General features: G+C 40.0%; 1 protein-coding gene across 3 annotated transcripts; it reads right to left on the bottom strand.

The window, feature by feature from the left end:
* Positions 1 to 2,199: 2,199 nt before the first annotated feature.
* LOC102063750 (synaptonemal complex protein 1-like) lies at positions 2,200 to 19,038 on the bottom strand. Of its 3 annotated transcripts, XM_074546716.1 has the most exons (18): positions 18,898 to 19,038; positions 18,659 to 18,732; positions 17,257 to 17,315; positions 16,152 to 16,861; positions 15,526 to 15,634; positions 14,596 to 14,780; positions 14,089 to 14,156; positions 13,107 to 13,168; positions 9,391 to 9,453; positions 8,666 to 8,728; positions 7,701 to 7,817; positions 7,007 to 7,117; positions 6,247 to 6,339; positions 5,264 to 5,338; positions 4,755 to 4,814; positions 3,393 to 3,539; positions 2,999 to 3,085; positions 2,200 to 2,913 (listed from the first exon to the last, which is right to left on the bottom strand). In XM_074546716.1, exons 6-18 carry the CDS (start codon positions 14,679 to 14,681, stop codon positions 2,770 to 2,772), a joined length of 1,176 nt encoding a protein of 391 aa, XP_074402817.1. In that variant the 5' UTR covers positions 14,682 to 14,780; positions 15,526 to 15,634; positions 16,152 to 16,861; positions 17,257 to 17,315; positions 18,659 to 18,732; positions 18,898 to 19,038; the 3' UTR covers positions 2,200 to 2,769. The 3 variants fall into 3 exon arrangements, with proteins under 3 accessions (XP_074402817.1, XP_074402818.1, XP_074402819.1); XM_074546717.1 differs by lacking the exon at positions 16,152 to 16,861; XM_074546718.1 differs by lacking the exons at positions 13,107 to 13,168; positions 14,089 to 14,156; positions 14,596 to 14,780; ... (3 more) ...; positions 18,659 to 18,732; positions 18,898 to 19,038 and adding an exon at positions 10,297 to 10,907.
* Positions 19,039 to 27,341: the final 8,303 nt, after the last annotated feature.

The following is a 27,341-nucleotide window of genomic DNA, read 5'->3' as shown; positions in this document are numbered from 1 at the left end:
CCTCCCCTTTAAAACCCTGCTGCACGTTTTGTTCTCGGTCACTCGCTGGTAGATGTGTTGGATTCCACACCTTGATGTCTGTCACTCCCTGGTTGACAATAAATCTGACAAGTCCCCAGTGAGTGTCCGGACTCTTTACTCTCATCGGCCAGCAGTGATTCCGTCCGCTGTGAGCACAGCCCGAAGCCTTCTGACGCCGAGGGGTGCTCACACATTTGCAGTTGAGTGTTGGCCGCCCTCCTGCCAGCCGGACACCTGACTTTAAGGCCACACCTTGCTGTAAATCTTGCTGTAAATGACTCCATGTTTCAGAAGGCTGATTTATTATTTTATAATATATTAAAAGAAAATGATATATTAAAACTATACTCAAAGAATAGAAGAGAGGATTTCATCAGAAGGCCAGCATGGAATAGAAAAGAATGATAACAAAAGCTCGTGACTCTCAGAGAGTCCGAGCCAGCTCACTGTGATTGGCCATTAATTAGAAACAACCAACATGGACCAATCAAAGATGCACCTGTTGCATTCCACAGCAGCAGATAATTATTGTTTTTCTTTTCCTTTGAGTCTTCTCAGCTTCTCAGGAGAAAACTCCTGGCAAAGGGATTCTTCAGAAAATACCATGGCAACACCAAAGCTCCACCTCCCTTGTCCCATATAAAACCCTGGACCCTGCTTTGTTCTTGGTTTTCTGTGCCTGGAGCCCTTGGGTGTGCTGGCCCATGAAGCACCACTGGAACTCCCAGCACGGATCCCCTCCCACCTGTTTTCCCCCGAGCTGCAATCGCCACCAGCCTGGTGCTCGCTGGGCCATCCCTGCCTTAGAGGAGACGCTCTGGGGAAGGCAGTGCCTGGGGCTCGGATGGGCTCTGAGCGCTGCTTTGGGCTGGGGAGGCTGAACTTCCTTCCCAGGGGCTTCTCTGGGGCAGGGCTTGGGTTTGGCCTGGAAACAGAGGGAAGGTTCCAGGAGGTTTTTGTTCCTGCCCAGAGCCGAGGCCTTTCCTGTTCCTCATCCTGCCCTGGCAGCGAGGGGCTGGGGGAGCAGCAGAAAGGGGCAGAGACGCAGCTGGGACAGGGACCCTGACTGGAGCCCAGGGCATTCCCAGAGCGTGTGGAAGAAGGATCAGTCTGGAAAGAGGGGGAAGGAGCAGAAAGGAGGGGATGATGGCAGTGATGGCATTTGTGTCCCCAGGTCACCATTGCCTGGGCTGGAGCCCTGCTCACCTGGGCACGGACGAACACCCACCTGCCCGTGGGAAGCAGGGAATGAATTCCTGGCTTTGCTTCCTTGCACAGCTTTTCCTTCCCCCATGGACCTGTCTGTATCTGAGCCCAGGAGTTTGGGCCCTTTGTCTCTCTCACTCCCTGGATTCTCCCCCATGGGTGCTCCACGCAACTGGGCCTGAGGCCAGAGAGAGAGACAGGAGATGGAGCCGTGCACTGCTGCCATGGCCACAAGCAGGGCACCCTCATCCATTAATGAAATCATGCACAGACACGGGCAGATGTGATTTTACACCCTCCCCTGCTGTTTGCATTTCCTGCAAGCTTTCTGCAGTGTTGCTGGCAATATTTTTGTCCTTTTTCAGGTGATTGACACAGCACCTCACAGGACACACTCACAGGATCAGGAGAATTACGTGATATACCATGGATTCATGTCCCTAAAATATACCAAGGCTCTAATTGATTAGTTACTGTTTGAGTCTAGAAGTGGGCAGTACAAACTTCCATTTTTCACTTTCAGGTGCTCATGGGGAAAGCACAGCATATTCTTCCAGGTCTTTGCACAATATTTGTTAGCTACATACATTAGCAAATCTCATTTACATCACTGTTCAACAGCTCAACATAAGGAACCCAAACTACTGGCCTATCCCTAAGACTACACAAAAAGAATAAAACAAATATGTTTTGCTTCCCACTTCAGCTGCATTTGGGATTTTTGATTTTTCATGATATTTTAAGATGTACTTGTAGTTTTCCTGTTATGTCTAGGCTCTGAAGTAGGGTTTGTCGTTGTTGTGAAACCAAGATTAATCAAGGATTTATACAGAAATAGATGTTCTAAACTATCCTTGCACTTGTGCTGGTCCCTAGGAAGGCCGGTGGGTGATTTCTGTCTGTGTTCAAATATGTAAAGCAACAACAAATAGTCCCAAACTTTATATTTCAGATAAATAATTTAATGGCATCTTAACATTGTCTTCACAATCTTATAACATGCATATTTCACTCCTTATGAAGCTGAAATCTTTTTAAATACAAGTAATTCTACTGAAATTTTAGAAGTTTCAAAACCATTTTAACATACTGAAAATAAAACAATCTAAAAGACAGGTCTAACAGCCATTAAAATACAGGAAAAAGCAAGAGGACTTCAGTAAAAGAACATACATTTTACAGCTACATTTTCTCCACTAAGTATTTATGTGTTAAGAGAAACAGAGTAAATGCAAAAGAACAGAAGTTATTTAAAACTAGAATTTCTAATGCTAGAAACAGCTTTGAAACAACTTTCTATGTAGTTCTATTTATTTCCAAATTTAAAATTGGCCAATTTTCGTCTCAACATTTTGAAGCACAAGGGAGGAAAGGTGGAAAATGCTATGCAGGGGTTGCAGTTATAGATCTCTAAAGTTTATATGTGTAAAGGAATGAACACAGTATTAAACACACTGAATATGACAGAAAAATGCAACAAAGCACTAACTGAGAGAAAAACAGCCCTGCAAGCAATGCCAGGGCACTGGACATTTCTGCATTTTAAGCAAAGAGCTTTACAGCATCTTTAATTTTCCTTTTCCTGTCCATTTTGGAGAGCGCAGCCCAGCCCGCCTCGCGCATTCTCCTCATGGTTTTGAGTTTCAGAGCAGAGCCTGGAGATTTCACACTGCATGGAGCTGGGCTCTGGGAAGGAAAATAAAGCCATCCTTTCGTTTCTGTAAACAATCTGATTAACTGCTTGCTTTAATCTTAGGAAAGGCTAACATACCTTTTCTGGTGCTGTGGAATGTAACCGTGAAGCTTGTGGATAATCTTTGTACAAATTTTTAAACATTTCTTCTTCCGAGACTATGCTCTAATAAATTAAAAGTTAAAAGTTAAAGGTACTTAGTCACACTATATTAAAAATACTTTTTCTTTCCCTCTAAGGATATTAAACTATGAAAAAAAAAAGTTAAGATGTCATTATGAGGCATAACAGTTCAATAAAAAGAATGGTAATTATGTACATACAATGACAATTCCAGAAAGAACCAATAAATTAAAAATATACAGATAAATATCGGCTGGAATGTGGAAGCCCAAACTCTTTATTTCCATTCTCAGCCCCAGCAGTGAGCACAAAGAGCTGCTCAGCCCATTATTTGTTCTCTGGCTCTTACCAGGAGGTCAGTGTGCTCAGAGCTGTCTGACTCAGTGTCCAGCTGCACCTGCACTTTCTGTTTTTTCCTGCTGCTCTGCTCTGCAGGCAGGTTTGTGCTTCTTCCACTCTGCATTTTATCCACTGGAGGAGTCTTTGTAACACATGTCTGGGAAAGAAAATGTTTCTCTTTTTAGATTATATTTTATGGGGTAAGTAGGGAATCTAAAGCCAAACTCAGGGCCCAGTTTACAGTCTGAGTGTCCAAGAATTCACCTGACAGAAATGGTGGAACTCTGAACTTTCCATCCAAACATGGAGCAAAGACCCAAACAAAGTGGGGTGGGGTGTAAATATAATTTTTTATATTATTTTTGTTGCCAAATGAGGAGAATGAAGGGGAAGCTATGGAAGAGCTGAGTTTCATGGCACATTGTATTTAAGTTCTCCATGCTTATCTGCAGAAATTCAGGTTATTCTGAACTGTAGCCAATACATTGGACTCTATCAAACATCAAAGAAAATGGGAACAAACAAAACTGCAGGAAAAGGCTTTCAGAGAAAGATTGATAGCTACATCAAGATTGGTGTTTCTTAAAATAGTTTTTTCATTAGAAGTTAAAAAGAGAAGCATTGAATGGTCCAGTGCAGTCTTTTTTAGACAGATAACATCAAAACAGTGCTGGATTCCATTGTTCCAATGTGAAAACCACAAGTGAACTCCTGACAGGGAAGAAGGGTGAGTTCTGCAGTCAGGACTACTTTGATACTTTGACCATTTTTACAGCTGAATCAGCTTTTTTCTCTTCCAGAGAGGAAAAGTGCCTTTACAAATGGACACTTGTAAGACTAAGTAAATCAGTTCTAGAGACATAAAAAAATCAACAACTGAGCAAGAAAAATTACACACTGGGAGCCCTTCCAGAAACTGCTAATATCTCCATGGAATGGTGTGACCCTTTAAAATCCCGTCTTATCTCAGAGGGAAAAAAAAAAATCATCTACAGAGAAGTAAGAAATACAGGCAGAAAAATGCAACAAGAAAAATTCACTGTTAGGAGTTACAAAACTTCAATGTTGGACTGTCGAAGGGACTTCCTGTTCTGAAGAACACATTTTTTATTTTTACTTTTATTTTTTTTTAATTTAGGAATATAATTTGGAGACTTTCTATTTTTTACATTAATAGATTCACTGTATAGATCTAAACAAGGTTTAGGAGTCCCAGGAACATAAGTTTGTATTTTCTATAATTTAAAAAGTTTGAAGTCAAAAGCATTCCAATGTCTTTTGTTGAATGCAAATAAATTCTCATGGCACTTCAATTGATTCTACACATATAAACACTCCCAAATTCTAAAAGCAATTAAAAAGTTCAAGTTACCTTGTGTTTCTTTTCACTTTCAGCAATCATACTGCCAGAGTGCTCTTTTACAAGATTCTCCTACAAAAGAGTTATGCGACAGCAAGGAAACATTTATTTGATTTCAGTTGTTAAAAATCTTATTGGTGTAATTACAGAGCACAGTCTATAATCACAGACTGTTACAAAGTTCACACAAAAATATGAAAAATATGACCAGGTTTAGTACAACCCCAGCATTCAAAAGTCACTGAAAAAAACTCTGCAGTTCAGGGAACTTTTTTTCTTTAGCTAGTTAAAATTACCAAAAATAAAGGAGAGTTTTGTTTTGTTGTTTGTTTATTTATATGTAATCTATAATCACAGACTGTTACAAAGTTCACACAAATCTATGACCAGATTTGGCACAACCCCAGCATTCCAAAGTCACCGTTTTTCTGTTCAGTTTCATTTCTTACCCAGCTCCTCCCACAGCACAAGCCCAAGCCACACCTCTCACCCCCACTGCTCAGGGAATAAAAAAACTCCACCTTTTCTTCCATTTCTGCTCTCAGTAGTTCCTTAAGGGAGGACAGTTCCCTTTTCAAACATGACAGCTCATTTTCCTACAAACCATTAAATAAAGGACAGGGTTAACTATGCACAGCCCAGAAAAAGGAAAACAGTCCCAGGTGAGACAGTAATTAACAGGATACTCATTAGATACACAAGATATTTCTATGTGCTTTTCAGCCCTATACTTGAAGCTTTGCTTTGGCTTGTTTAAGAAAGACTGAAGCACTGTAAGAAACAGGTATTTGATCAGAAATGTTCAAGGTAATACCTTAAAACAGTTGGGAGAACAGAGGTGAAAGGGCACAATCTAAATATTTAAAACTAAAGTTTCCTATTCAAAGTGGGGAGTCAGAACATGACACAATATCTGGAGGAGCAGACACAAACACACTGCTACCCCTATTTATTTTTAGAAACATTTGGAGTTTTTAGTGCCCAGAATAAGATCTGTTGCAGCGGGTTGGGTGGCACTGCTACTGGTAAAAATTCAAACCACACTGGAAGAGTTCCCAGAGAATGTCTCTGGTGGGAAAGACCCCAGAGGACAGCAGGAAAAAGAAACTCTCTAAGCAAACTGAAAAAAGACTTTTAGAAGTCACAAACTGACTGAAGATCACATCTTTTGTCTCTCTGTGCTGTTGGTGGGCAAGAGGGAGGGATTGGGAAAAAAGGTGTTTTAAGGGTTTAGTTTAATTCTCATTACTCACTATTAATTCTATCAATAATAATTTTTTACACTATTTAAGTCTGAATCTGCTTTACCCTCAAACTGTTTTTCTCCTAATCTTTATCTCAACTCAGTCCTTGATTTTTTCTTTCCCCTCCTCTGCTCAACTACAGCAGAGAAAAATGAGTGATGTATTTTTTGTGTGTGCCTGGCACTTAGCCAATATAAAACCACTACACAAGGACATCAACCCCTTCACTGAATTATTGACCATTGGAAAGTGCTCCTTACCAGGGCTCTTTCTGATGAGAATTGCTTTTGCTGTTTCATTTTATATACTTTTAACTCTGCATCTTTTTCTTCAACCATTTTATCATATTCATTCTGTGGTAAAAAAACCAAACCAACAACAAACTCAAAACATGTGACTACATGTTGCAATTATAGAGTTATCCAGTCTTAAAACATCATTTTTTCAAACCAGGCTCTTAAGATTCAGAAAGAAAAGATTCATTGATGCTTCTGCAGAAACCGTAAAACAGGAAATGCTCAATTCAACTATTATTTTGTGGACTGGCAGAGAGTGCTTTATTTCTGTGCAGCAATATGTGCTCAGCACTAAGAGCCAACTGTGCCATCTTGATTAATGTATCTGCTAAAGATATTGCAAAATGAGGAATAGAAAGGTAAACTAAAATGTGTCAGGCTAAACTGCTGACAGTCACTAGGTAACCTCTGAGAAAGAGGCCAAACTGATACTGAAAAATATTGCATTCAGATGGTATCAAAGGAAGCCTGAACTGAAAAAGAAATCTAACAACCCCAGAAGTTTAGATTATTGAAATTTATCTGCCCATAGGAATGTGTTCATAATCTTCAAATGAATTTAATCTTAGATGATGCAAAGTGCAGCATGTGTTCAGCTGCCTTTTCCCAGACTCAGGCCTGTTTCTGCTTTTGAAAGGTCATTAATGTGGTGTCACAAGTTATAAACATGGTATTGACATGGTATCACCCATTGCAAACCACAGCAAGCAGGAAAATCTCTGACCTTGTGCTTTTCCATCAGTGCCATCATCTCAGTTATCTTGTGCTGACATCTGCCATCAGTTTCTCTCTGTATCATTGCAGTTTCATCACAAAGCAACCTCATCTTTTCTACCTGTCAGTAATAAATTGCATTTCATTCATCAACATAACAATATATTTCTTTTAAATCTCAATTTCTTCTTCCCCCTGTGGGTGCAAAGTTTGCAGTCCCACTTGGGCTTCATTTGCTTTTAAGATCCCTTTCCAATCCCTCATCTTTTCTGCAGATTGTTAAAATGGGCAAGATCAAAGGTACAGCCATGGCAGGCAAGCTCACTGCAAACCAAAAGGCCATTTCAAGCACTCTGCCCTAACACTTCCTAGCATTGCTATAAAAAAAGTGTGGGCAGAAAAATCCTAATGTGGGAGAAGTTATAATCTAATTTAACTGGGCTGACTTTATACCAAGGGTGAAATTTCTTTAAACTATATCTTGAAAGAAGGAATTTTTAATGGAGTTCTCATTGTCAAAGACATATTCAAATACTTCATCCTAAGCACCTAATGTACTAAAGCTTTGCTCACAGGCAAACACAACAAGTTCCATTTATATTGATAAGACTGAAATATGAGCAAGGACTCTGGCCAATAAAGCTTCAGAAAAACATTTTAAACTTAAAAAAAATTAAACTGCAGTAAAAATTAACAGCTCTCACCTCTTCACGAAGTTTATTTTCATTTACTTTTCTTGTTTCTATGTCTTTTTTATAGATGTCAACTTCTTCCTTATGTTGCTTGTTCATATTTTCCATCTCTAACTGCAATTTATTCACCTTTTGAGAAAGCAGAATTGCTGCTGTTATTTGTTTAGGAATTACAATGTTGATGATTTTTTCTTACCTCTTATTTTTGAGCACAAACACTGTTACTTTTCAGGTATGATTCAAGTGTTTCCTATTTAAAAGTTCAGGTTTGTTTTTTTTAATAAAGAGTTGAACTTTGGCCTGAAGTGAGTTAGAAAATACTCAAAGGAACAATGGCAACAGCACAATGGGGAAGAGTGCCCTAAGCAGTCACCCTAAATGCTGTGAATGCCTCAGGAAAGAACAAACACAGATGTTTGGTTTTTCTCTCTTGTAAATCTGTATCAGATTTTCACAGGTTTTATGGTACATTTTCCTCCCAGCTGTGCATTTTGATTACAGTTTTTCCTTTTAACTTTATCATATGAATATCCTCAAACACTCCACTTTTCTTCAAGTGCAGTACCCAAAGCTGGACACAATATTCCCATCAGAGGGATTGACACTGCAAAACACATTTAAAGAACAGACTAAAAAGAGTAATATTTACATATATATATGTATTTTAAATGCTTTTCTGTTACAATGAGGTTGCTGAACCCTGTTCAGTCCACTATCAACAACAACAAAAAAAAAAAAGTAAGGAATGGATTAGAAACATCATTAATTGGAATTTGAATCCTTCTCTTAAATGCCCAATAGTCAGTGCCCAATGATTAAAATGGAAGCATCTTCTAAAAACTATGAGCTCATTCCTGCAAAGTCTGTATCCCAGATCCATAAACCAGCTCAGAATGTATTTAACAAGTATTATCATTACTTACACTGGGAGCTAAAACCGCTCACCTCATCCTCTACATGATGTTATTTAAACCTACCTTCCCTTCATAAGTATTGCTTTTCTTGCTTTCTGCAGTAATTTTCTTTTTCAGCACCTTATTCTGTTGAAATTAAACAAAACAAGCATTACCTTAATAAGTTAATAGAATTATGTCATGGTTTAACTGCATCAAGAAATTCCAGCTTTCATCAGGCAAATAACGCTCTGTTGTGCAGCTCAGGTTCCAGAACAATCCTTCAAACAAATCAATGTTCAGCTAATTTCTGTGATAATTACTGTTTCTTCGTGACCTTAGGAAAGGCTCCTCCTGAGCAGCAGGGAATAACAAATGAGGTGCAGAATGGGAATTAAAACTAAGATGCTGCTGACAGAAGGTGTGAAGATGTCATGACCAAAAATACAAGTAATTTATTTTTACAGTGAAGTTACTACAGTTTGTGCCAGAGCAGAATTTTTTTCTACTAGTGGTAACTGAGATACTCATTACAAATACATAAATAACACTATGCACTAAATGAAAAAAAAAATAGAAGTTTATTAAAGATATTATTTTTGCAATTGCTTTTTTCAAATTAAGGCTCATTTAACAAATCAAGTGATTCCTAACATGACTCCCTAATTTGCTCAGGGTCAGGATAAGAAAGGAGAATTTTTAAATTACATAGGTGTATCTAAAGACATCACAGCAGACACAAACCTGCTGAAAAGGCAACCCAAAGTATAATGTGTTTATGTATTTGTGACATTAAAATCTCTACACACCTCCTGCTGTAGCTCTTCAATGCATTTGGTTTTATTTTCCACCTGCTTCTTTAAATTATTCATCTGAAAGAGATATTTCAGACATGAATTAGTAAATTCTACAAATTACTCCCTGTGTGAGCAATTCCTGTAAATGTTCTCAAACCTGCACTTGCACCAGTCTGGTTTGTTCCAATAGGACTGAAACACCAGCTGCCATGTTAGAATAATCAGAGTTTTAGCCATAAAGTACCACAAGATGTTAATTAAGAGCAGTGAACCAGTTCTTTAGTGATTATAGAGTTAAGAAAGAAGAAGAAAAAAAAAACCCAGTATCTTCACAATTTCAAAAATGCACTTGTATGAAGTTCCCTACATCCATGAAAAAATGAATTTTCCCAATTATTCTCTAGAATCTTCAATGGCTTTTCCTTTCTTGAAATTTCATTTTCAGTACTCTTAACCTGAAATTACAATTGTAAATCTTGGACTTTTACAATGAAATTTTGAAATTTTGCTGAAAACCCCAGGTTGCTTTGAACCAATAGAAAGAAAGTAAAAATGTTTGAATCTATTTAAGCTAAAACTCACACTACACAGAAAAAGATAATCCAGAACCCTTCCATCACTGAGTGGGTATATGAAAAAACAGAAAAGCAGGTTCTCTGTTTGCCTGAAAACAAACAAATCTTTAATATTAAACTTCCAGCAAAGAGTGAACATCCCAGTGACTGTGCTTGTCTTTTGAAACACCAGGGCTCACATGTGGACACACAATGGCACAGCTGGCAGCAGCTGGGAAAGAAGAAACCTCTGGCAGAGATAACATCCCCCAGGCAGAGCTTTGCAGAAAAAACCCCAACAAAGATTTTACATTGAATGCTGTCCTACAGGTTCTGTAAGATATTTTCATGACACAGGACATACATTTTCTTCTCTTTCATCCAGTGTACTTTTCATCTCTTCACCTGTCTTTGCCATTTTCTCCTTCAAAGACTCCAGTTCATTTCTAAGTGCCAAATTAACAAGCATTAGTAAATATTTCCTTATTGCCTTTAACTTATTTTCAGTACTTCTAACAAACCCATATTTTATTTTCTAAAAAGAGCTGCTAATGTTGATGGGAACTTCATAAGCTGCTCAATGAAAATGTTCTTAAAATGCAGCAACATGCCCAGTAAGTCAATATGTGAACTGTCCATACTTCTTGTAAGTAGGAAAAGATGTTCCAGGAACCCAAGGAAAATCCATCCTGACCTGGACTATTGCAGTGCAGCTCTGAAACATGGGAGCTGCCTGTCTATTGAACTGGGGATACAGAGAGTAACTCTGATCCAGTTTTGCCTTGTCACATTTCATCCATAACCTTCAGCTTCCATTTGAATTTCCTTCACACCTGAGATGTCTAATGCAAAACAAGACAGCTCCTACTGTGTAATACAAAATGATGGCAATCATTGTTCCTGCAGCAATTGGTATTTCTAATCTGAGAAAATTTCTACTTGGCCAACAGCAATTCTGAATAGTTTCTGTTTAGCTATGTAATCTAGAAAAACATTAATCAAAGTATGCCAGAAAGCAGCATATGAACACAATTAAGTATTTGAGTCTTCTTCCTTTAACAATATCACTTATTAATATTTGTTTTTACTTGCCTTAGCTGGCTATTTGCCTCTTCTAAATTTTCAACTAACTGCTTTGTATTTTCTTCTTTTTTCTTACTATCCTAAATAAAGACCCATGTGTCAGCAAAGAAACAAAATTCAATGTGACTTCTTAAAAAATTCAAAGACATCCAAAGCACACTGACCTGCTTGTTCACAAGTGTAAATACACTTCCTTTCCAATTCAAACACAAAAATTAGCTCAGGTGCTCTACAGACCCAAGTCATGTTGCAGCTCATCATCTAATTTGTGAAACTGAGTAATTTGTCAAATTGAGTATTGTCCTTTCAAGAAAGCTGGAAGTTTACAACTTGCCTCTTGTTGTTCTTGCAGCTTCTGGAGTTCTGCAGCCACAGCATTTTTCTGTTGTGCTGTTTGTTCTTTCTCTAGTGAAAGCTTACTGAGATACACTGTTAGCTGTTCCTTCTTTAACCTAATTTAAATCAAATGCCCAAGAGGAATAAGAAGATGTACTTTGAAATCTCCTTTTTAATTAAACACACCCATTATCAAGTGTTATTCCATGCTAAAAGAAGTCCAGGCCTTTATCTACAAATATAAGCTTTGCCGCAGAGTCAGAGAGATGTAAAAAGGTGACAGAAGAAGGAAAGAAAATCAGAGTCAACTTTTATATAAATATAATGGTTAGCGAAGATTATGTATTTTAAAGCAAGATTAACTATGAATTCAGAAACTTTCTCTTCTTGTTAAATAAGTCAGAGAGATATGGAACAACTACATATGCCATAGAATACATACAAATAGAGAAAGTGGAATTTAGAAATGTAAGTATATAATTAATGGCATATATGTGGTTCAAAATTTTCATAAGCAAACAATCATAGTTCATTTCACTGTGGATTAAAGCAACTTCTATATTACACCAAAACTAATTCAATATTATATTTTTAAAATGGTCATACGCCTCTTGTTCAAGATCTGTTTTCAGAGCTACAAGCTGCTTTAAATAATCTTGTTCCTTCTCAGCTGTACTTGTCAGCTGTGCTTTCAAATCCTGCAATTCTTTCTGCAAAATGAAAAGGAAGAGTTTTGAGTATCCATGTGCAAACTCCAAATGCTGGAGGTTATCAGACATGAGCACAAGGCTTTCAGAAGAACCCAACAACATCCATGCCATGGATTATCCAGATTGGATCTTTGCAGTCTCTGCTGGGATCTGGAAGTGGTGTGAGATAGTGAACTGTGACACCGGTGCTGTTCGTGTCTGTCCCTTGCTGTGAGTTTCATTACCTGGGCTGTACAATTAGGGTGGGACCCTGCTCTGGTGTTGTTTCTATGTATAAACTTGTATCCAAGTCATGATGTGCAACTGCACTATTTCTAAAAACATGTTACTGTTGCCCTGCTTCAGACCTCTCTCAGATGGAGAGCATTTTCATTTCTCTCTCCACATTTTTCTCTCTCTGCATATTTTCTACAGTAGCCTCAAGATTCTTCTTCAGTAAAAGTCCTCCAATTTGCCCATTTTAGAAAATGAGTGAAACTCAGTTCAGATCACTCAATGCACAGATTATATCAACAAGCAGACACAGTAAAATGCACTCATCATTTCACACAATCCTAATTTTAGTTGATATGGATTCTTGTTAGGCTTGTAAATATAAAATCATAATGAAAATAAACCTTTGTTAAGAGTGTATTTCATATAGCTTAGACTTCTGTGACAGAAAATGGGCCTGTGTCAGAGCACAGCAGGGTTCACAGAGGCCAGAGCTAATTACCTTCCTGGAAGGAAGAAAAAATGGGAAAACTTTATATCCAGAGGGAGTGGCATTTGAATGGGCATGAACAAAGAAGGAAATAACCAAAAAACTTGGGAAGGAAAACCAAAAACATGGGAGACAAGAAAAACCAAAAGCACAGGAGACAGGACAAACAGAGGCAATAAAGAAGTTCTTCAAAGAAAACACTGAAATTGTGTGTGAGAAAGTTTAGTAGAAATGTTAAGGTAGACTAGATGGAGTTTATTTATGGCATTTAAGATACTTACAAAGCAAGAGGAATTTCATATGAAGAGCAAATGCCATGAGATTAATAAAATGAACATTTACCAGAGTTTCTGACAGCTCTTCAAGTTGCACTTCTTTATCACGTTTCACTTTAGTCATCTCTTCTACAGCACATGGAATGTAAAATAATTGGAACAGAAATGATTTTTTCATATTTAGCAGGCAGTATAAAACATTTCTCCTTTTGCAATACCCAGTTCTCAAAACTTGTTGGATTAATTAAGAAACTGAAAAGCTAATTCATGACTTAATCTAAATGTAGACTTGAGAAAATGATTCAGACATTAGCAAATCTATATCTGAGGAGAAACTAAATATTTATCTTATATAAAATTTAGAGCCTATTATGTTTTCCACAATTATAGCTTCAGATAAACCATGGACTGTAAGACTAGAGTGTTCTCCAAATATTGATGCACCTGCATTGTTCCAGAAAAAAAATCTGAACTGCTGAAGGTATCAGATGGATATGCTGAGAAAGGAAACTAGTTGTTACTAACTTCCAAATGGTTTCTATGTGCACTTTCACAATTCTGGTATTTTCTGCAAGTATTCAACAGCAAGGCAGAGCTCTTACTCTGGGGACTAAGGAGCACATTCCTAGAAACCACAGGATATCAAACTGATGATATTTAAAGACAACCCCTGCCAGCATCATTGCACTTCCAGCATGGGCAGGGTCACAGAAACCTCCATGGGAGGGTTTTATCTGTGCTGCAGAAGTCACTCCTGGCACCTGCAGTGCTGCTGCTCTGAGCTGCAAACCAAAATTACCTCCAGAGGAATTCATGCATGAATGATCTGACTATTGGAGCTGTGCACAGCACTGCCCTTTGGCTGCTGCCAGCGCCAATGACCCCCAAAGAAAAGGGATCAACTGAGTAAAAATAAATCCAGGCATTCCTGACAGGTAGAGGTACTGTAAAATCATTTCCCAGCTACCAGAGACAGTCCATTTCCAGACAACAGCAGAAAACATTTTTATTACTGCCCAGCTCATTTCCTGCCTTTCTACAAGCCTTACCCAGTTCAGCAGATTTATTCTGGAGCTCCAAGGTAAGTAGCTTTGAATCATCTTCAGATTTCTTTAATCTAAGAAAATGGTAAATTAAAAACCCCAAATGTAGAGTACAAAGCACTGCATTTGAAACTTACAGGACAAGAAGACAAAGTCTTCCCACAAGCACTTTAAGAACACTTATCTTTCAACTGGCAGGTGATAGATCTGCCTGCAACACACATCAAATTTCACTTTTACAACCTCAGAACAGTAGACATAAAAGTAAACAAATATATACCTACAGAAATCTGTATTTCTTAAAGAGAGAATTGTGAAAATTGGAGGGGGCAAAAATTTACTTTTTATACAGTATCAGCTATCACAAACAAAAAAAATTACATTAAACTCTCTGCATTTAGACCACTGTGGGGAAAAAACCTCCAAATTTCAGCTTCATTTCCAATTGTTATTGATTTTGTCATAGACTGCAACCTGTAAGATCACTCTTGGAATTTAAACTCATTAATTTACCTATTTTGCTCTTCTTGCAGCAAGCTTTTCAAATTGGCAACAGAAGTCTCAAACTCCTCTGTCAGGGCTGCAAGCAAAGCCTTCATTTTTTTACATTCTTCCTCCTGCTCTTCCTTTTCTCCAGTGACCTGAATTAATGTTTTCACTGTAGTCTGGAACTCAGTTTCCAAGTTCTTCTGAGTAACCTTCAAGACATGATATCATTTCTAAACATCTTTTGCAACAAAGAGCTACAGCTGTTTCATGTCTAAAGTATCCATAATTACTTATGCAAATACTCAACCAGTCTATTCCTACTGTAAAACTATAAGCAAGGGGTACCTCTGCCTTTTGCAATGAAATTTTAGCCTCTTCCAGCTCTGCCCTCAAATGTTCTTCACTGACCTGGGATTCCTTTAACATTTCTTCATTATGTACTAAACAAAAAAAGATGTTTATATTTTAAAAAATACGATATTTACTAAAAAACACTGTTAAAAATGGAAAATTACATACATTTAAAGAATGTAACAAAGACAAATGGTACTAATATCATCTACTATAAAATAATATATAAAATTTGAATATAGATGGCTTAAATATTGTAAATCAAATTCTGAAAAGTTTCCTCAGTGACATCTGCCTGACCGTACATTTGCAAAACTGAAGCAACATATTTTCCCCTTGCAATTTTCAAAAGCTCTCACTGCTTGACTCACCCTAAAAACTGCCCTGCCAGTCCTGCTCCCACATGAGCAGCTCCTGCTCCAAACAAAAATAAGGCCTTCAAGGCCCCAAAATTCTGCTGCCAACGAGCAACAGAATAAGACTATCATGGCCCTGTTTCCTACGCTTCTATAAACAATTACATCTAATAAATAAACAATCATAAACAATTACATTTAAATTCTAGAAACAATTACATTTAAACACAGCAGGCAGAACGCTTACATTTTGCTTCCATTAAGTCAGCAATCTTATTTTGTGATGTCTGCAGCTCAGCCTTGATGTCTTTTATGACATCATCTTTTTCATCTCTCTGTATGGTAAGAGCTGAAATCTAGAAAAATGCAAGAAATATCATCATGAAGTCTGGGAAAGGGACAGATATTAATTTTCATTTGTACCCAGGTATGATAAGCAGCCATTTTGCTGTTATTCAAGTTAGATTAGACAGACAGACAGATAGATAGATAGATAGATAGATAGATAGACAGGCAGACAGAGATAGATAGATAGATAGATAGATAGATAGATAGATAGATAGATAGATAGATAGACAGAAAGACAGACAGACAGAAAGACAGACAGATGGATAATATTTGTCTAGATATAATCTTAGCCAAATATTGATCAAGTCACATTAAACAAAAAAGTTCTCCAATTCAAAACCAAACCATAAATTCCAGGAGACTAAAGGTACTGAAACACCAGTAAACTTAGCAGAATTTGACTTAAATGCAGCTTCAGATGTTATTTTGTCTTTTTTCCTAATACCCAGAAACACTTCTTGGCTCTTGCATTGCCCCTTTAGGCACAAATAAAGCTCTACATATTAGATGGTAAAATGAGCAAACCTGCTTTTCCTTTTGACTGACTTCCAGTTTGCATTCTTTCTCAAACTTGTCCACTTTTTCTGCTTCGTCTTTTACTTTGGAGATACAGTAACATCCATAGTTAACATTCTAGCTGAAATATACTACAAGTTCAATAAAACTTCCACTTTAAGATTGCTTGGAATTGTACAGCTGTACCATTTGTTTCCCAAGAGTAATTGCTGAGGCAATGTTTGATTTTATAATCAAAATACAAACAGAAAAGAGCATGTGAAAATGAAACAGGAACATACCAGGCTGTACAAACAGAGAGAGAGCATTTAGCTAAAGTTTCTGTAGCTATACACTCGTGCATTATCATTTAAATAAGCAAACTATGGGAAGTAAGTATTGATCTCTAGACTGTACTTCACAGACAAAACTTCAATTTTGAGTGACTGTTTAAAAATAAAGTTCCAGCTTTGGCCCAGTGGAACAGCAACAGAAGGGGCCAGGCAGTGACCAAAGGCAGCAGGAATAAAAGAAGGGTCCCAGTGTCTCAGTGTGAGCTGCTCACCATTCCAGCACTTCACATCTGCCTGCCCTGACACCGCATGTGTAACACAAGCTGTGAAGTACAAAACTGAGCCAGCTGCATAAACTCAATAAACAGAATTCTCACATTTGAAACTCATTTCCAATCTGTCGTTCTCTGCTTGCACACGAAGCTCTTCAAATGCCACTGTCATTCTCTAAAAACAAAATTTTATATTTGAAGTTCAATACTGGAAACCCTGGCACTTCTCCAGGGGCTGCTGCCCACCTCAGCCATTCTGAGGAACCAGCAGGAGCTGAAACAGAGCCCAAAAAGAAGCCAGAAGCCAGAAGCTGTGGCAGTGACCCAGCACGAAGCACACATCACCCAGATCACAGGGATCTACATCCCACACACTGCTGCACCTTCTCCATTGAATGTGTTTGATATAACACAAAAATAATTCTTGAAAAGGGATTGAAAACCCAACTTCCTGCATCACACATGACCTGATACCCACACAGGATGGATACAAACAGTATCCCAACATAAACATGGAACTCAGCTCAGCTCACATAACTCACATGCCTTTCATCTGGCTTGCTCACTTACTTCTACGTTGCTGTGAAGTTCCTCATACAATTGTATTGTTGCTTCCTTTTCCTGTTCATCTATCAAAGCAAGAACATATGAGAAAATTTTTCTTTTGAACAAGAATGCCAGCTGCCCAAGTCATTATACTTAATCAGCAAAATGAATTAACAAAGGAATTATCAGCTCCATTCTTACTAAATAAGTAATTATGAAACATGGTGTCAAAAGTTACAGAATCTAGGGAAAATGTGTATTTCATTGAAACATTAAGCAACCTCAACTTTTAAATTTCCTTCCTAAGATATTTTTTTCTGTGAAAAGTGTAATTCTGGATCAGTTTATGTGACAATGTTAATTATTACAGTATTAATGCTGTTGAATAATGATGTATCAAAACTGTTAGTATTTATAAACTGTAATCTAGGGTTTAGCACTGAATTTTTTCCTATCAGCAGATACCTATAACCACAGAGCTGTCATTATAAAATTGCAACACTCCATGTCCATTTTTTCCTTCTTTCCTTTCACTTTTGTAATTGATACTATTTTTTCCTAAGAAAACAATTAAAAAGAGAACAGTAAAAGAAACAGCTATCAAAAAAGAACAGTACAACTATATACAAGTGTTTCTAGAATTAAGGCTAAAAAGAAATAGACACTTCTTAAGTATCCAGGATCAAGTTAGTAAAATTCTAATGATTATAATAACAATTCTAAATTGCATATAAAGTAAAATTCCCAATCAATAACATATTTTAAAACCTCAAGAATTTAAACTTCAATAAGTTATCCAACTGTCTTGGCTTGTTCAGTTTCATGAGAAGAATTCCAGTTACTCATTACACCTTGGGGTTCAGACCTTTTTTCCCCATAAATGTGTGATGGCTGAAAACAGGAAAGGTCAGCTCTGGAAATTTGTTACAGAGTGCTGGGGATTTAGAATAGATTCTACTGCCTAAAACCAGGCATGAAGTGTCACTTCTCATGTCTGAATACATTCCCAGTGTGTGGCTGGGACTGCAAAGCTTCAATGGGCTGAGTAGCCTTGGGGAGCCCTGCCCTGCTCTGCAGTGGCTCCAGTGCCAGTCGGGGCTGTGGGCACTGCCTCAAACCTGGAGCAGTGTTTGGGCACCCAAGGAGCTCCCAGGCTGGCACCCTTGCAGCAAACAATCTCACTGCCTTCTAAAGCCCTCTGCATTCAGCACTACAAACCACAAGTCTGTTAGACCTGGGGCTTCACTTCCAATTTTGTGAGCCACTTAAAATTCACTTCTCATTCTGAGAGCCACATCCAGTAGATCTCAACTGGAGAACTTTTCTGAACAGCATGAGAAATTTCTTCTTCTTGCTTCTGTTTTTGAATTTAGAGCAAGCTAGAAGTACATTTACTCTGATAAATAAAAACTAAAACAGCATTTACATTTGCTGGTCTTCTCTGTGAAGCGAGTGCAGGTTTCCTTGAGCAGATTACACAGATGCCTCGAAGCAGCAGCTCTAAAGGAGGGAAAAATATCATGTTTGCACAGGAGTGCACAGTACTTTGTGTACCTAAGGAGTAACAATGGAAATTACCTTCAAAATTTAACAGCTACAAAAAATTGCCAACATGGAAACTGATTATTTCCACCACAAAAATATATCCTTGGTTCTATTACTTACTCTTTCAAGAGATCTTTATTTTCACATATCTCATCTTCCAGTTTCAAATGGAGTTTCTCATTTTCAAACTGATTTCATGGGGAACAGATGCAAAAAGACACTGTTATTGAAAAATATATTAGAAATGCACTTGAACTTCTCAAATCCCTCATTAAAAAGTCATTTGGGGCATCAGTAGACAGAAGTCTGTTTTATCTGGAATTACACGCTGAGTCATCTTTTGCATGAAAGATGCAATAATTAATGAACAATAATTTACCAGCAAATGAGACACTTACAGGTATATTCTTCATACACACCCTCACACAGGACAGGTGCCTGCACCTTCTCAAAATAGTCATTTTCTCAAGGCACAAACCAAACTGCAAGAGTCTTTAATATTTAATTGTATCAATAATAGTGTCATACTGAATCAGGAAGCACTGAACTTCATCTATTCAATGTACACTATACAATACTGGCCTGCAGTTCTTGAATGGCTTTATTCTGTGCTTCAATAATCTTTCTGTTCTCTTGGAGTTTTCTTTCTTTATGGTTTAGTTCAGTTTCCACAGTCAGTTTCCACTGCTTGATCTTCTCAGCCTCTTTGTAGAGTTTTGAGAACAATTCATTCGTTGTTTCTGGATTCTATTAAAACAGGTTCCACAAGTTAATCTCAAATACTATCTAATTAATAGTATATAATATCTAATTAATACTGTTGTAGATAATGTATTTATCTCTTAGAAACATCACAAGAGTAATATTTTTTCCACAGATGGTGATATAAGCTTATATATATGATCAGGAGCCCAAGTTTCAATCTTTGTGCATCCTCTGTGTATGTATCAAAAGGCATTACCGAGCACACAGGAGAAACAAATACAATGAAATATCCCAAACCCCCTTCAGACATCACCAAATAGATGGGCTTAAAGACATGGATAACTGCAGTCCACCAAAATCAATAAAAGTTTTGCCAGAATTATCAGTGAAGCCAAATTTCCTTCTAGCAGGTTCTTCACCCCATTTCTGTCCTCTCCTTCTGACAGACACTGCTGAGTTAAGTAAAAGCAGCTTCAGAGACTTTGCCCAGGAGTACCTGTGATATTGCCATGAACACACACAGAATCACAGAATCACAGAATAATGAGGCTGGAAGAGACCTCTCAGATCATAGAGTCCAACCTATGCCCTGACACCTCAACTACAGCACCAAGTGCCATGTCCAGGCTTTTTTAAACACATCCAGAGATGGAGATTCTACCACCTCCCTGGGAAGAGCATTCCAGTGCTTCATTATTCTTTTAGTGAATTTTTTTTCCCTAATATCCAACCTATCCCTTCCCTGCTGTAGCTTGAGACTCCGTCCTCTGGTTCTGTCAGTGCTGCCCAGTGGAAGAGACCGACCCCACCTGGCTCCAACCTCCCTGCAGGAAGCCGTAGAGAGCAATAAGGTCACCCCTGAGCCTCCTCTTCTCCAGGCTGAACATACCCAGCTCCTTCAAACGTTCCTCACAGGGCTTGTGTTCCAGACCCCTCACCAGCCTTGCTGCCCTCCTCTGGATGTGCTCCAGCATCTCAACGTCCTTCCTAAGCTGAGGGCCCAGAACTGGACACAGCACTCAAGGTGCAGCCTCAGCAGAATGAGCAGGGGCAGAATGAGCTCCCTGCTCCTGCTGCCACACCATTCCTGATCCAGGCCAGGAGCCATTGGCCTTCTTGGCCACCAGGGCACACTGCTGGCTCGTGTTCAACCGGCTGTCACCAGCACCCCCAGGGCCCTTTCTGTCTGAGCACTGTCCAGACACACCGCCCCTAGCTCGTATAGTTGTAGGGGATTTTTGTGGCCAAAATGTGGAACTCAGCACTCGGACTGATTAAACTTCATGCTGCTGGACTCTGCCCATCCATCCAACTGATCTAAGTCTCTCTGCAGAGCCCTCCTTCCTTCCAATAGATCAACACAAGCTCCCAGCTTAGTGTCCTCTGCAAATTTACTCATGAAGGACTCAAAGCCCTCACCCATGTCGTCTATAAAAATATTAAACAGAACTGGTCCCAGTACAGCCCTGAGGGACAGCACTGGTGCCTGGCTGCCAGCTGGGTGCAGCACCATTCACCACCACTCTCCGGCCCGGCCATGCAGCCAGTTCTGAGCCCAGCACAGAGTGCTCCTGTCCCAGCCATGGCTGCAGCTTCTCCAGGAGTGTGCTGTGGGACACAGCGCCAAAGGCCTTGCTGGAGCCCAGATACACAACACCCACAGCCTTTCCTGCATGCACCAGGCAGTCACCTGCTCACAGAAGGAGCCCAGGTTGGTCAGACATGACCCACCCTTGGTAAAGCCCTGCTGGCTGGGTCTGATAGCCTGGCCATGCTGTGAGTGCTCTGTGATAGCACTCAGTGTGAACTGCTCCGTTATCTCACCTGGCACTGAGGCCAGGCTGACTGGCCTGGAATTACCAGGATCCTCCTTCCTACTTTTTTGTACATGGGTGTCACACTGGCCAGTGTCCAATCATCTGGAACCTCACAGTGAGCCACAACTCCTGATAAATGATGGAGAGAGGCTTGGCAAGCTCATCTGCCAGCTCCCTCATCACCCTGGCATGGATCCCATCTGGACCCAGGGATTTATAAATATCCAAGTGTCCCAGCAGTTCTCTGCTCACGCACGGAGCAGGAAGGAAAACCACCACCCCTGTGCCCTTAGAACACCTTGAAAGTGCCCTACAAGCAGTGCTGGACCAGTGGTTGAGGCAGGGAGAGCAACACACGAGCCCTAAGGGCCCTTTGGTTCACTTACAACAGCCCCAAACACCATCCTTGTTTTGGCTGCATCACAGTTTTGATACAGTCCTGATGGTACTTTAATAGCTTAGGATTAAAAAAGTCTAAAAAGTTGTCAGGGATATGAAAAACAGCACAGGGAGCACAATAAATGTGTTTTATTTTGTGGTAGCAAACAGTGTTTTGTAGCTGCAAAGTACAGAAGCTATTGCAAAAAAAAATGAGCTGTACTGAATTGTGCTAAAGCAGAGATGTGCTGGTAAAGACACTGTCAAGAGAATCCAGTGCTTGAGGAAACCACTGAATTCATTGTTTTACAGATAAAATAAAGCCAGAATAAAGGCAATTGGGATAATCCACTTCAGTTTTCCAAAGAATACTCTGACTTCAACCCTTCTGCCCCTCAACAGAGTATTCAGAACCAGTTCCACAAGGATACTTAAGTGTTTAAATCTTACTCTAATAAAAGCTCATAGACTTTGCAGACACTCCAAAAAAAGAAAAAACAACAACAATATTTCAATCACCTTAATTTTTAAAGATTAATTTCCAGGCATGTTCACTAAATCACAAGCATCTCCTCTAAGTGATTCAGCTTTAAACAGGAGACAGAAAACATCATTCCCTTCTGACTACTTCCTTTAGCCCTGAAATATCTACTGAATAATGCTTTAGGCACTGTTTGGGAACAAATTCAAAAGACCCCAAGGAATTAGATGTGCAGAGTTGATACTTAGCTGACCTCTTCATCTACTTCAGAGCAAAGTTTCACTTGCTGTGAAATTGTATCTGAAACATGAAGAGATTTGGATCAATGTATTTCTAAAAAAAGTAACAGGGATACTGTATTTAACAGTTACAGACATGAAACTGTGAGACTACTCATGAAAATTAAAACTTGACAATATATAAAAATCTAAAGAAGGTGCATGGCAAATATTCCAATCGTACCTGAAGCAGTGATTTCGCCACGGCTCGACACATCGAATGGCGGCTTAAATTCATCATCCGAGCATCTGTTAATACACTGCACAAATTTAAAAATTAGTTCCTTAAGAGTAGATTTGCAAAGGAGAATTATAAAAGCCAGAAAAAATCCCTACAGATGAATGTGAAAATAGAATGTGTCATTAATTAAACAGCTGCCTACAATTTTGGGTACCAAGGTATTGGTAATGGCTTTGGAGCTCACTTCTTACTTCCCTGTGGTTGATCAAACCGTTGGTGTCCTGCAGTTTGATTTATAGACTGTGGCCAAAGGGGAGCATTCAATGCAGGGAACTCAGTAGTTCCTGCCTGTCTGGGCACTGGTGCATGGCAAAGGACTCAAGGAGAAAAATTACTTTTCTAAAGACTTCAGTAGTTGATATTTCTTTTTTGCTTTACTTCCAAGGGCACTTCTAAACCATATCTGATTATGTTTCAATATGAAAATACCCTTTTACAAGTTTTTGAAGTCACAGAAGTTCATCCTGTAAACAGCTAACTCATCTGATGTCAGAATATCCTGTTTGAATCTCAACATATTTCATAAGGAGCTTCGACATGAAAAAATAACTTGTTGAATTCTCATAACTCAGTGTGGGGACAGAACATTTTCACTGCACACCTCATCTGGTGAGACCAAGACACCAATGCCAGTGCGAGCATCTGAGTGGGGCCTGTGGGAATCCATAAAATCAGAGAGTTTTGGGGAAGCTGCAAAAGGCAGGCCTCAGAGACAGCAGAACTGTGATCAGAGCCAAGCAGCAGCCATGAGATAGGTCAGCAGAAAAATTATGCAAAAATTAGAAAAGTAAGGACAAATAGAACAGTGGTCTGTGTATTAATGCTTGGCTGGAATAACTCCCTAAGCTACAGAAAAGTTTATCTAGCAAGGTATTAGGAAGTTCTAAGCTTAATAATGGAGCTCTGTGCATTGTGTTTCAAGGCTTACAAACAGGTATTGTATTCAAAAAAGGCAAGCATAGTTTTAACCAAAGGTACCTGTGCTTATAGTGGTTGGATAGAACTGCTGTCAATATGCTTTTGCTTTGTGTAATTGGTCAAAAAACTTTTGAAGTAAGTTGTCACATTAAGTTCTTTGTCTGCTGCCTGGGATGTGAGCTGCTGGCATCTTCCCATTGTCATAACCACATAATGAGACTGATGCTGGAAAATAAAACAGCTCAAGGCAGTTCCTCAGCAGCCCCATCCTGTTAGTGATTTGTACACAGAGCCCGGCCAGCGATGGAGCCCAGCTCGCTCTCTGGGCTGAATTATCCACAGCAAATGCGGACTTACAACACAGAGCGGATGCTCCAGAAGATGATTCCCTTCAGTTTTGAGAGAACACAACAACAAAAGTCTTTGAAATTCAAACCAAAGATGTCTGTGCATGTGCGACTCTAGGCATACGCACAGAAATTAGTCCAGTGCAGGAGCCGTCACGGCCTATGCAGGGGCAGGTGTGTGTGTGCTCCAGCCCGGGGCTCTTTGGGGGCAAGGGGCAGGTGTGTGCGCGCTCCAGCCCGGGGCAAGGGGCAGGTGTGTGTGCGCTCCAGCTCGGGGCTCTGCCGGGGCACTCCCCGGGCCCAGCACTGTCCCCGTGTCCCCGGGAAAGGGCCCCTGCGCTTTCCCCCCGTCCCCTCCTCAGCCGCGGCCTCCAGAGCAGCACAGCCCGAGGGGGCGGCCGGGGGGGAGGGTGTGTGGTATGGGCCGCCCTCAGCGGCCCCGCGGCCGAGCGCTCACCTGGGATCTGCCCGCAGACACTTGCCCAGCGCTCAGGCGCGGCGGCATGAACAATTTAAAGCGGTTTTCCTTCTCCATGGCTCCGATAAAAGGGCGGGCGGGGCGGCCCCAGCTCCCGGCGGCCGCTGAGGGCGGGCGCGAAGGGCGGGAAGCGGCAGCGGCCCCTCAGCGCGGGAGAGCTCTGAGGGGAAGGGGGGGTCCCGCCTGCACAGGGAATAACTGCGGGAGCCCAGTCCTCCCGTGGGAAAAATGCTTTATGACCAGTGTTTTATGACTGCCTTTTCGCAAATATTAAAATGAATATTATATGTGTTGTGTCCGAAAGTTATGCTGTATTAATTTTCTTGAGTACTGTGTTAAATCTAGTTTTAGGGTATAACATAATGTAAAAATAAAAACTATGCTATGTGAGATACTTTATTTAAAGAAAGGACTCACAGCGAGATAGCGGCCACAGGACACCTAAATCTTTCAGAGAAAGAGAATTTATTGCTCTCTTATCTGAAGAAACAAACTTCTTCCTGCCTGCTCAGCTATGAAGATGCCGTCAGGATTCAGAGGAAGAAGCTGACACTGATCAGACAGAATCCTGTGTTTGAATGGAATTTATGCATCATGTATGAGGGGTATGAATATGCAACAGACTATTGTTTTTAAGGGTTAATCCTCTGTTAATGTGTGTCCTTTTTCAGGCTTATGCTGCGCAGAAAAAAGTTACCCAGATGTCTGGAACTCTTTGTTTCTATTATCTCATATTGTCCTAATTCAAATTGCCCAACATATTAATACTCTAATTATAAAAGTATCTTACGTAGCATAGTTTCTATTTTAACATTATGTTATAACCTAAAACTAGATTTAACACACTACTTAAAAAAATTAGTACAACATAACTATCTAAGACAACACATACAATATTCATTTTAATATTTCTAAAAAGCCAATCATACAATATGCATTTTTCACACAGGGAATGCAGGCCCTGGAGGCATCTCCTGAAGCTGGCACAGCCCCAGCAGATGGCATCGTTGAGGAGGGGCTGCTGGGGGTCAGTTTGGAATAACTGTGCTGTCCTAGGGTGACATTAGGATGCTTGTATCCCCAGCTGTCTGTTCTGTTTATGCTGGATATTATGTTCTGTGCCTTCAAGACTGGCTCTGAAGAGCAAAGTTTTGTTTTGGTTTTGCTATCAGCCGCTCCCCCATGGCTGGCAGGACACAGAGACAGGGCAGTACATGGTGCTGCTTTTGCTTTTTACTTGGCTTTTTGCTTTGCTCTTGCTTTTGTTTCTGCTCATTAGTTAGTTTAGCTAAGCAGTCTGAATTTTTCCCTGGACTGTTTTCCTTTCCCTTTTTTGGAACCACTCAAACCTGCTCTGGACTGGGACCTGGGAACACTGAGAGTTTGCACCTTGTGGCTGCAGCAGCTGCCCCAGCACCAGAGGGACTGATAACAGAGTGACCACTCCCAAGAGAGACTTTCTGAATTTGTCATCTTTTTCAGAGTGGTGAAAGAGTGTTGTCACCTGGTATTGTTCATTTTGTGTGTTGGGGGATGTTTTACCTCTTAAATAAACAGGTTCTTTCCACTTCTCTCCAAGGAATCCTTCCCAAACTGGCTGGGGGGAGAGGCCATGTGGGTTTGCTTTCTGGAGGAGCCCCTTTGGAGGTTTTCTCCCAAATTTGCCCTAAACCAGGACAAAATTTGGTGCCCAATGTGTGGGGCTTGAGAGAGAGTGGAAAAAACCCTGGTCTGACAGCATTTTGGTTGCCATTATTCTGTGTTGTTATAAAGCAGTTAATGGCCATGTTTTCTGAATTCATAATATCTCTTGGGGTGGAGGCTTGCATGCATTTCTGGTCCCTAGGTGCGGAGGATCATTAATGGGACATCACACCATGATCAATATGATCAAGCCAATTTATTACAAAAAGCAAGCCATTTTTATACTGTTCTCTATTGTTCACACTTCAAGCTAACACGTGATTGTTTAAATCCTTTTTACACACACATTTTAATATTTCAGGTAATTTTAGTTATCTTTCTTCTTCATGCATCTTGCTGCAGGTTTTCTTGTCTGCCTTTGCATCCTGAACCATCTGCTGCTAAGCGTGTTCTTCTTCTTTTGTGTCCTTCAAGGGCATGGTGACCTTACTCAGTTTCTATGAAGGCTGGATTGTGCATATGTTGCATATGTCCATTGTCCTGCAAAAACCCCCCAACACTCCTCCCAATGCTTTCTGGTCATTCAAGTGCCCTTCAGCTGACTGGTTTCATGCTTTGAGCTTCAGAGAATTGCCCAATCTTTCTGAAGCTCAAATAAATATCATATTAGTCAACATCTTAATTGTGTTTATATCTCACAGAATTGCCTTTTCTTTTGTCTTTGTCTAAGACTGTTGCTGTATGGAAATCTCTGGGGGATGGTGGACATGTCAGATGCTGCTGGGACATCCCAGAGCACTTGGACCTTGGCTCTGCACAGGAGAGCTCTTCATCTCCTTTCCCTCTTTTCTTCCCTCTGGGCATGGAGGGAGTTCCTGACTTCAGCCTGTGACTCGTGTGTGCAAAGAGCAAATCTGGGCAGAATTGGGGCAGGGAGGGTTTGGGGGGACACTGGGATCTGTGCTGGGCACAGAAGGTGTTTTCCATTGCTCTGAGGCTGTGTGCTGTGGAAAGTGGATTTAATATGCACCAGAGGGATGACTTTTGCATTTGATGGAGCTGTGCCTTCCCTTGGCTTTGTTGGCTGAAAAGATACAGAGAAGCACACACAGAGCTACCAACTCCTGGATTCCAGCAGTGTTCAGATAGAAATTCCAACAGGAGGTAGGGTCAAGATGGGTGCTTGCCTTGTGGCCAGCCTTCAATACCTCTTGGTCTCCCTTGGCCCTTCCCCCAGATGGGACTTGGGCTCATTTGGTCCCTCAGGAACTGGGCTG

This window comes from Zonotrichia albicollis, chromosome 9 (assembly GCF_047830755.1).
Source record: "Zonotrichia albicollis isolate bZonAlb1 chromosome 9, bZonAlb1.hap1, whole genome shotgun sequence".
In the NCBI taxonomy this organism is placed as follows: Eukaryota; Metazoa; Chordata; class Aves; order Passeriformes; family Passerellidae; genus Zonotrichia; species Zonotrichia albicollis.
This window is presented reverse-complemented; position numbering and strand designations above follow the sequence as displayed.

What these genes read in the sequence shown, in the direction of transcription:
- LOC102063750 (XM_074546716.1), bottom strand. Translation starts at nt 14,681, where the DNA reads ATGAAGGCTTTGCTTGCAGCCCTGACAGAGGAGTTTGAGACTTCTGTT. An exon ending in TCTCATCAGAAAGAGCCCTG is followed by an intron (nt 5,339 to 6,246) that starts GTAAGGAGCACT and finishes AATGGTTTGTAG; the next exon opens with GAAAATGAGCTGTCATGTTT. An exon ending in CTGAGCACACTGACCTCCTG is followed by an intron (nt 3,086 to 3,392) that starts GTAAGAGCCAGA and finishes TTAATTTATTAG; the next exon opens with AGCATAGTCTCGGAAGAAGA.